The sequence below is a fragment of the Venturia canescens genome, chromosome 11, assembly GCF_019457755.1.
Source record: "Venturia canescens isolate UGA chromosome 11, ASM1945775v1, whole genome shotgun sequence".
Taxonomy (NCBI): Eukaryota; Metazoa; Arthropoda; class Insecta; order Hymenoptera; family Ichneumonidae; genus Venturia; species Venturia canescens.
The window spans coordinates 9,122,950-9,133,612 of NC_057431.1; the positions used below are offsets into that span (position 1 = coordinate 9,122,950).

General features: G+C 38.8%; 1 protein-coding gene across 2 annotated transcripts; it reads right to left on the reverse strand.

Annotated features, from left to right (window-relative positions):
* Positions 1-575: 575 nt before the first annotated feature.
* LOC122418534 (ATP-binding cassette sub-family C member 4-like) lies at positions 576-9,480 on the reverse strand. Of its 2 annotated transcripts, XM_043432800.1 has the most exons (15): positions 9,047-9,480; positions 8,606-8,785; positions 8,240-8,350; positions 8,020-8,154; positions 7,570-7,774; positions 7,219-7,444; positions 6,249-6,655; positions 5,551-6,041; positions 4,980-5,163; positions 4,506-4,885; positions 4,304-4,433; positions 3,226-3,673; positions 2,628-2,858; positions 1,135-2,087; positions 576-973 (listed from the first exon to the last, which is right to left on the reverse strand). In XM_043432800.1, the coding sequence occupies exons 2-15, from the start codon at positions 8,677-8,679 to the stop codon at positions 941-943; spliced, it is 4,008 nt and encodes a 1,335-aa protein (XP_043288735.1). In that variant the 5' UTR covers positions 8,680-8,785; positions 9,047-9,480; the 3' UTR covers positions 576-940. The 2 variants fall into 2 exon arrangements, with proteins under 2 accessions (XP_043288735.1, XP_043288734.1); XM_043432799.1 differs by having other exon boundaries at positions 8,606-9,480.
* Positions 9,481-10,663: the final 1,183 nt, after the last annotated feature.

Here is a 10,663-nt window from a genome sequence, read left to right on the forward strand (position 1 = left end):
GTGCTGATGATAGAGGGCAGCTCGAAGTACTCATGGCGCCTCTAATGTCATAAATTATAAGTTTTTGGGGGTAGCACCCAAAAGCTTTCACTTTTCATCACCAGTGGCGCGGTAGTCTACTTGCACCATCCCTAGACCCATATACCCATATAATATTCTGCGTATTTTGACGCGCTGATTTGGGGTCAGTTCAGCGCCTACACCCACCAATTTTGAGTAAATTGCGAAAAACTGATAAAATTGTAAAATAATCGCATTTATTCTGACCTATTATTTTCTGACCTATATCTGGCCTCGAATTCTGATTCAGCGGATCGAATTACATGAAAATCATGTATTATTTAGGTCAAGAAAGATGTTCGATTATGAATTGGTCTCAAATTCTGATTCAGCGCGTCAAAATATATAGAATTATACGGGTTTAGTCAAAAGTACTGATCACTTTTTTTTGTGTGCCGGTGTTATTATAAATTTCTCGAATATTTTGTGCTGTGTTGGGGATTTGGGAATCCTTGACAAGAACTTTAAAAACATTGCGAACAGGAAAAAGATTGGATAAATTTGAATGTTTTGAGTTGTTATTTAATAAAAATTTGATTTATTTCAAACGACGAGTGACATCCTTGCTCTTCAAGTACTTTGGCTTTCCTATAATAACAATATTTAGAAAGATAATTAACTTAAAAAATCTTTGATCGAGGCACCCATTAATTAAGTCTTTTTTAATAATAAGTACTCGAAATATGTGTTCGAAGTACGGCTCGCAAGCGTTTGAGCGTAGAGAGTAAAAATCATCACGAATCCTGAACACAAAACTTTTGTTTTACCCGAGTTTAAAAATTCTCGGCGGAAACACAGTTTTATATAAAAAGTTTGATCGTCGTAAAAAAAACGAAGTAATCTCAAAACGGTTAAAAAACTTGAATTCTAAGTACTACGTTTAAGTTTCAGTGGTTCTCCTTGACTCGTAGGCCTGAAAAAAAGAAAAAGAATGTTTTTTTAACAAAGAAAATGATTTTGAAAAAATTCGAATCTCCATTTGCTACAAATCGAGAATGTTTTTTAGATCTTTATGAAATATTCGTAATCTGTAACGGCTTGGAGGTTAGAATTTAAAAAATGCATGTCTATAACCTTTCTGGAAATGTCTGCGAGAGTTTGGCTCGTCGCTGGTCCGGTTTGTTTGAGCATTTCCTTGAAAAGGCTTTCCCCCTTTTGTAGTAAGATGTGAGGATGATCATACTCGAGAACGCGACCGTGTTCGAGGACGAGAATTTTGTCGGAGTCCATGATAGTGTTGAGTCGATGGGCGATAGTGAGAACGGTGCATTCGCTGAAGTTTGTTCTGACAGTTTGTTGGATGAGTCGGTCGGTGTTGGGATCAACATTCGCAGTGGCTTCATCCAAGACAAGGATTTTATTGTTACGGAGAATGGCCCGGGCGAGGCACAGAAGTTGGCGCTGACCCGCACTGAAATTTGTTCCTCCGGAGGTGACTCCGTGCTCCAGGCTCGGGACTGAATTTTTGAGCTGAACTTGCTCCAGGGCGGACCATAATGCGGCGTCCTCGTACTCCCGGAACGGATCCAAGTTGTCCCTTAAGGAAGCTGAGAAGAGAACCGGCTCTTGGGGAATAATCGAGATTTTTTTTCGCAGCTCCTCGAGCCTTATTTTCTTCGTGTCAACGTCATCGATGAAAATGTTGCCCTCGATTTTCGAGAGGTTGAAAAGGGCCGCGATTATCGAGGACTTTCCTGCTCCTGTTCGCCCCACGATTCCCACTTTTGATCCCGCTCCTACCAACACGTCGATGTCGCTCAATACTCGCGTCTCCGAGCTCTCGTCGTAACGCAAGTACACGTGACTGAACTTAATCTCTCCCTTCGAAGGCCACGACGACGGAGGCTTCTCCGCAGATTCACTCTCGACCGAACCCTCGCTTTCCAAATCTGAAAATTCCAATATTCTCTCTACGCTCGTCATCTGGGCCACCATTTCTGACGTTTGACGAATTCCGTGTTGCAACATCCCGCATAAAATGAGAATTTGAGATACCGCCAGACCAACGTTCCCGGAAAATGTTGAAGCTGAAAACATTTCCTGGTGTTAGCATTTTTTCCATTTTTTTTTCGTTCTTTCTATACTTTTTTGAAAATTCATTCAATTGCATTGCCAAGAACTTAAAATCACTTGATTTTCACTAAAAAAACTGAAAAAATTAATTTTACTGGAAACGTTTCTTCGTATCAGAATTTTAAACAAATATTTTTTTCTTATTTTCTACAATTTTTTGAAAATTCGTCAAATTAGGTCGCCAAGAACTTGGAATCACTTGGTTTTTACGAAATTAATAGTTTGATTAAACATTATTCGACTTTAATGTTGATGCGTTGTTTTAAAAGTTTTTTTTTTAAATCGAAAACATCGATTTAGTACCAAGTTTGTGAGAACGATCAAATCAAAGAAATTTTTTCGAGGTGTGATTTGGATATTCGGAATTTCAAAGATACAAGCAAGGCTCAGTCGATTCTACGAATTTTGGAGCAAAAGTTTCGCACGAAAGTGCATGTTTAATTTTCAAAAGGATTAAAAAATGAAATTTATTCATTGCAGAATGAAGAACGTACCATTTTCTAAAAATACGAAGGCAAAAGTGATGAAAGCGACGAATCCAACGGTTACGGCGTCCAGCCAAAGACCGAAGGCAGTGCTCGCCGCGACCGACAAATAGTAAGCACTCGTGTGAACGTCCTGATGAGAATCGAATTCCTGTTTCACCAGTTCCATCTTCCCGGACGATCTTATCGTCGCCAGACCCGACAGAGACGAATTGACGTGCGAAAATACTGGACTTTTTCCTATTATTCGATAAAATAATTCGAATTAAACGAAATGAAAAAAAAGAACTTTCCTCGCAACGATTTAAAAAATTCAAATACGATTTGAAGGTGCATGCCTCAGGCAGAGTCTCAAATTCTAATAAAATAAACTGCAGTCGTTATCGAGGAGACGAAAAAGTTGAAATTTCGAATTTTATTCCAAGAAAAAACGCGAAAAAAATGATTTTTTATAATTTTATGCACATTTGAGTAGCAAATAATTCTGAGAAAGGAAATTTGATAAAAGCTCAATATTTCTTTGAAAATTTTGATGAAAAATATAATTCTCTTCGTTAAGGTCGTTCCTTTTCTATTTATTTGACTAATTTTCAGAATAATTGCATACCAACGCCTTCCAAACGTTTGACGTCTCTGGCAGTGGCGAGATAAATATTTCGAATTTTGGAATAAAAGAAAGCCATGACGAGCATGGGGAAAATGGTCCACCAATAGATGATGATTACTTGTCCAAGGATTCCGACCATGACAGCAAAAATCTGTATAGAATCGAGCATCGTCGTCGGCAAAATTTCGTCCACGGATCCTACGTCCTTTGAAAATCGGTTTAAGATCCTACCCGATGGATTTGTATCGAAAAACCTCATTGGGGCTCGCAGCAAACGAGCGAACATCGTGTCGTGCAATTTTCTGTTGGAATTCATACAGATTTTGAAAAACACTAAATTTCGGGCGCTCGTCATGAGCACGCTGGTGATTATGAAACCTCCGTAAATCCAAAGCGCTGTGTCTCGGTCGAGGTACTCGTTCGATAATGGCTCCGCAAATATTTCGGTCTGAAAAATATAAAAATTCCATTTTCAACATTAAAAAACTCGACGAAAATGAGATTTTGGAGCATTTTTTCGGGACGCGGAATCACGTTTCCGTATTTTTATAATTTTAGGCTACAAATAATTCGAGAAAAAATATGAGCATTTTTGACTGAATTAAATCAAACGTCACTGCGTTATTTTTTGCTTGCACGAAGAAAATTTGCATCATCTACGTCGTCGGAATCAGCACGATTTTTTTCGACGGCGAGGAGGAATTCACGAGCGACATGGATTCGCTCAAATTCGTTGTCAGTCGCGATTCGCGCAGCGACCGATTCGCACGTTTCCGAGGACGATTGTCGAGCAATCTCGTCTTATCTTCGTCACGAGGCTATTCGCACCCAATTCGAATTCATTTATTCCGGATTCGTGGACTGTTTGACTAACTCTGAAATAGTTTGAAGACTTTTTTATTCAAAATGGGAATGAATTTCGATGATTTTACGGTCAAATCCGGAGGAAAATTGGCAGAAAATCCGAAAACCAGTGAGTTTTTATGAATTTTTAAATACCTTAAAACTCGTTTGATACCTCGAAGCTCCGAAAGCTAATTTCGAACAATTTTGGACTGAAACTGCTGGAAATACTCACGAAATTTGAGTCGGACGCGTTCGACTCGAGCCAGCTTGTTTCTCGAATCGTGCTCGAATTGTCCAAAGACAAATTTGCATGGATCGATGCGTGGAAAAATTCCTTCAGTCGTTGCTCCTGCTGGTTTGTCCTGAATCGATTTAACGATCAATTCAGTTGAAAATAAATTTTCAATCAATTCCTTCAAGAGAATAATTATTACCAGTAAGCGACCCAATAATCGCAGCCGCTGCTGCCCAATTGTCCAAGGACAGTGACGAGGCAGAAAAGGAGAAACATGAGAATGGAGTTTCCTGCTGAAAAATATTTCCAGTAAAGGGATTGAAGCATTTGGCCCTTGGCCATCAACTCTTCGGTTTCTTGGGGCTCCTCGATCGAGTCTGCATCCTCCTCATCTTCGTGGTTTGAGATTGAAACGCTTCTTTCATGGATCGATGATTTCCTCGAGTCTTTCATCGGGCTTTCTTCGTTTGTACTGTTTTTCTCATTTGTCTCATCTTCTTCCTCGCTCGATACCGATTTTATTAGGTCCAAATGACCATCTTGAAAGTCTCGATAATTTCCTTGCTTCGATATCACGCCCTGAAAATATGAAAAATGAAAAAATCTTATTTTTCGCAAACGATTCGCTAAAAAATCTTTCGTGGATGCAAATTTATCGTTTTCTCATACTCACGTTATTCAGCATAACGATGTGATCGACCAATTTCAAGTAATGCACTTGATGAGTCACCAAAATTCTCGTCTTTTTTCCCAAAAATCCCATTACACAGTCCTCGAAGAGCTGCTTCCCGACGTGGGGGTCCACAGCCGATAGGGGATCATCCAGCAAGTAAATATCGGCTTCGGCATAGACCGCTCTGCAATTTTAATAAGCAGAGATTTTTTTTAATTCAATTTAATTTTTTTTCATTTATTTTTATAGAACGAAAGATTTCAATAAAATTAGCCACGAAGCCCAAACGTCCGAAGGACAATGAAAATTCACTAGGAAAAGTGAATTTTATTGAAAAATGAAGTTTCCACGAAACTCCTGAGCAGTTTAAAAGGAAATTTCAAAAATAATTTTCCTTCAATTGAGCTTAAATGGAATTGAAACTAATTTGACAGGATATTGAAAAAAATCGAAATTTTCTGTGTATTCAAATGAATCTGAAATAAATTTGATGCAGTTTTTTTTTGACGAATCGAAAATAAATCGCGATTTTGGTAAATCGAATAATTTCGATGGAAAAATTGTTTTCAACCTGGCCAAATTGATTCTGGCGCGTTGGCCCCCGCTGAGAGAAGTTCCGCGTTCGCCAACGAGGGTTTTATCGCCCTGGGGAAGCTGCACAAAATCTTTGACGAGGGCGCAAGCCCTCGTGACACGTTTGTATCGAGCCTCGTCGTAGGGCAGGCCAAAGAGAATGTTGTTTCTGACGGAGCCAGTGAAGAGCCAGGGCTCTTGGCTCGCGTACGAGATTGTTCCACCGCGAGTCACGTGGCCCTCTCTCGCTTCCAATTCCCCCAGGATCAGTTGCAACAACGAGGACTTTCCGGCCCCGACAGGACCAACGAGTGCACACAATTTTCCATTTTTCACACTCAACGTGATGTCGTGCAGGGTATTCGCGATTGAATTCTCCGTCCAACTGGCTGTCACCTGCTTTATCGAAATTCCCTTCTCCGTTTCCTCGATTCTCTTCTTTTCTCGCCAATCTTCCACACACTTTTTCTCCTCGAGGAGAAGAAATTTCTGCAATGAATTTCCACGAATTTCCCGTTATTTTCAACCGTCAATTTCAAAGTTTTCTGTTATCGTATATGAATTTTCATTTTTATTTTAAAAAATCATCAATTTTTGTGAATTTTTCCTCATCTTCGAATCGAATTTTCATTGCGAATAAAAATTTTGATGGAAATACATGAAATTCGATTTTCTTAGAATTGAACTCGAATTTACCTCGAGCCTCGAAATCGAGACGAGAGCTTCGGCACCAGCGGAAACGGCCATCGGATAATAAATCGCCATTGTTGCTTGAATCACGTTAAAGTATTGGGCCATCGAGAATACTTGAGCAGCGGAAATTTCGTTGCCAAGAAGTACGTAAGCCATGACAGTAAAAAAAAGGGTCGTTCTCTCGGTGAAAACGAAGGTGGCTTTGTTGAAGCCTCGCAGGTACGAAGTCAAAGTCAAAATATCGATCTCCGATTTTCTTGCGATCGATACCAACAGCTCGAATGGCTTCTCCCAAGTGTACATTTTAATGACTTTTATTCCGGATATTATCTCGCTCATCAATCTCACCCGCTCGTCCGTTCTCAGAGCCACTCTCATGCGCAATTTTGACGTCACTTTTCCCATGTATCCTGAAAAAATGAATTTGTGTTAATTTTTTAGATTGCACAAAAATTCAAAATCATTTTGGGATGAAATTTTCTGGCAGATTTTCTTTTTAGGACGAATTTAAGTGTGCCATGTTGTTGGGCAGAAAATTTCACCTCGAAAATGTCTGCTCATCTCTACATTTCGAATTCCAATTTCACATTAAAATCTCAAAATGCTTTTGAGCATTTTCTGGGCATTTTTCATTGAATATCATCTATTTTTTCGTGGCAATTTGATTCTTTGATCCGATGTTTGTGCACTCGGAACCAAAAGTCGAGTTTGATGACAGCGATTCAGATTCCCTGGTCAGTTTTGAAATGGTTCTTTGATTTGAAAGACGGAGGTTCTCATATCGCGACGTAGTGCCGAAAGTATTGGAGATAGCGCAAAAGTCGATGGGACCAAATATTGTAGAGGGGAAAATTTCCAAAAGAAAAGTTCCTGACGACAATTTTCTGTGCCGGGTAGTTTAGCCGTGAGCGCTGATCGAAGACTTTCAGTTTCGATGAAATAAATAAAAATGAATCCGCGTGGAAAATGTTACCTTGGAAGGGAATCGTTTGGATCGTTATCAGAAAGATACCAGCCAAGGAAGCAATTTGGACACTTCGCCACATGAGATAAGCCACGAGAGCTCCCTGGATCGGCATTATCCAAATATAGTGTAAATGGACAAATAGTAGATCGAATCTTGCAACGTCGTTAGATAACAAATTGATAATCAATCCTCCGGCAGTTTCGTTCGCAGCTGATCTCGATAACCGCAAAATCTGTGGAAAAAATCATAAAAATTAATCAATCGACAGAAAGAATAAAGAAAAATTGATATTTTTTTCAAAACTGCTCAATGACAAAGCGTTCAATCTTTTTGCCTTTTTTTCATGGTTGTACTGACCTTTCGATAGACTAGAGAAGAGCAAGCGATCCTCAGTCGCATGCCAATTTCCATTTGGCCTAAAAACGTGTGATGCTGAATCAACGCTATTAAAACCGATAAACAAACTATGCCGGAAGCATACGCATAAGCTTCGGACGGAGTGGAATCTGAGCGTGGATCAAAATGCCAAATCAAAAGTCCCAATATGAATGGCTGCACGGTTCTGCAAAGATTTTCAATCTTCCAATTTTCGGTCATATTTTACGCAGTTTCTTATTCTCATTTCAATTCCAAATTTAATGAATTTTTGACAGTTCGATTGAAATACAATTTTATGGTGATTCTACAGGATTTGAATTTTTGGATCGATTCCAAATTTCAGTTCCTTTTCATTCTGACTCTTACGTTTTCCAGGCTTGAAAGTCTTTTGTTTCTAATAAACTTGGGTAAAATATTTGTGGAACTCACCTGAGAACTACAGCGTGAAAGAGTAGCCAAGCTCCGTAGTGAAGAGTAGAAACGAAAAAAGTTCTTTTTATCGCTGTGAATAATCTTGGCTTCTTTCCGGTCTTAATCGAATCCTCGCATTCCTTCTTCCAATTTCTACAGAGCAAAAAAATTGTGGCAATTTCTCCGAGTTCTTTTCTTACTTTTTGTATTCAAAAATAAACATTTTTTTCAATCGTACCTTTCCAATCTGTCTCCGAGCATGTTGCTGTGATCCCTGGGCAAGGCATTGTGAAGATCCTTAATTTCGAGATCATGATCCTTACCATAGTTGAACAGAGGCACAATCCACCTTTGATTTCGTAGAAACAATTTTTTTAAATGTATTTCATAAGTTACTTATTCGAAAATGTTAAAAAAAAAATTGAAAAATTTTGAAAAATACAGAAAACTCGTCAATTTTTAGAAAATTATTATAATCAACATTTTTTCAATTCAAACATTCCGAAAGCTGAATTTTTTCGAATTTTTTTCGAACCGTCAAGTGCCGGAAAGTCTACGAATCTCCATGCAGAACGGGGTGCAAAAAATTTTGTACAAAACTCACCAAAAAACGAGTTTACTGAAGAAATTCGCTTTGATAATGGGGTTGGGATTCACATATTTGGTGCTGTTATCCATTAGCCTGTGAATTGGCGGTCAACGATTTTAAACTGGGCCGTTGTTTTCGCGGGTGTTTCAGTCGGCAAACCCGAGCTCAAAACAGCTGGTTTGGGGCAAATGTCCTCTAAAAAGAAACAGAGCAAAATCCAACGTCCTTGTTCTTTTATTTCTTTGTTTTATTCGAGGAACTTAAATTTCGAATGGCTTTGTCACTGACGATATCCAAGCCCAATTGTTCAGGAAACTTCACTTTTTATTCGAACTATATTCACACTTCGAACTGAATGATTTTCAATGGAACAAACATTCTCAATGACACGATATCCCGATCCTTTGACATGTGGCTTTTCAGCCGGAAACTACACGCACAAACAAAAACACTTACAAACTTGTGATACGAAAATTCTTCACGTGCATGTAATCCACTACACTGAGCGTCGATTCAGTGGGAGAAACTCGCGAGACAAATTCTTTGTTAAGCTGCTACCCGCCGTCGATCGTACTTTGTTGGGAAATTAATTGCGGATTTCTCAGCTATGTTTACGCAGGCCTTAAACTTTTGATGGAGATTAATGACGTAATAAATAAATCGAGTCTCGCGTTCTATATTGGTCACAGAATTGGATATGAATTGGACCGTTATTTTTGGTAAAGCTTTATTTTGCTTTTATGCCGAGGCGTCCCCGCGCTTATCTAATTCTCAAGTCCTTGCTATCGGAACGATATTCGCGTCATGATTACTGTCGTATTCGATGTCCTTATATTTCCGACTTCGATTCTCCTTTTTTCATTGCTCGCCTTCCTGCAACAGTTAACAGAACTGTCGACTCATGAAACTTGAGATTTATCGAACGAAGAAATAAGAAGCCTGCTGTAAACATGTGTATCTCTCGTGTGAGTTATCCAGGGTGTCACAAAAGTCATGACTGACCGTTTGTTTGTAAGTCGTTGTTGCTCTGCTGCTCTGCGCATTCCGAATGCGGAAGATGCTTGAACCGTTTGAGATACAAGAATATGCATGGGACTGCGATTTTTTATTCGTTTGCTTTGTGCGCGAAGTCGTTGAACTTCGAGAATGCGTCATTAAAAAAATTTATTCGCGAGTCAGCGTTTGAATTTTGAAACGAAAATTTGTAACCATTTTTTGAGCACCCTGTGTATTTCCTCGGGTTTGATATATTTTCGATAAAACAAAGACGTTTGCGGAAGCTCGTTTTTGCCACCACGTTCGCGCTCTTGAGATAAGAATAACTCATCCGGTATTATAAAAACAAACATGTGTACCATTCATTTTTTTTTTCCATTTATTGCGTCAGACTCTTATCAACGGATTTGCAGGAGGTGTAGATTATTTGTATGTTTTTTAACATAAAAGATAAGGACAATGAATTCACCGCAAGATCGTGTCAATATTTAATCACCTGTGCTATCGCTTTTATTTGTCTAGTTGCATGTAATTTCTGATTTATTCCTCAATCCTCATACGTGATGAGATTTCAAACCGTCACTGACGATGGTTGCGGCAATAATTTTTTGTTTTCTTTGTATAATTACAAGTATTGGCGGATCATTCGACGAAAGCATTAAAAAAAGTTAGAAAACAACGTGTTTTCTCCGTAATTTGAACACTAATGGCTTAGTGCTTTGAAGGTTATTTCTGAGCAAGGTCGGTTGAATAACAACAACAGAGAATGGCGGCTGCCAGAGCGCGTCCTTTTTTGACAGAGCGCGTTTGTTTACGCTTTTTTTAATTGAAAATATGAATATGTTGAACGCCGGAAAATGGAACGTGATAAAACACAGTTTAATGTCGCGTATCAATTCGTCTGGAACGACTGAAAAATTGAGAAAATCCTTAAAAATGAGATAACAGTGTTGATATCTTGTGAAAAGTAATAAAGTTAGGTTAAATGTACTTCCAAGTTTTGGCTCGGTGAATGCAACAATCGTAATTAGTGTTTTCGTTTGTTAAACCACTGAAAAAAATGGCATTCTCGTTCAG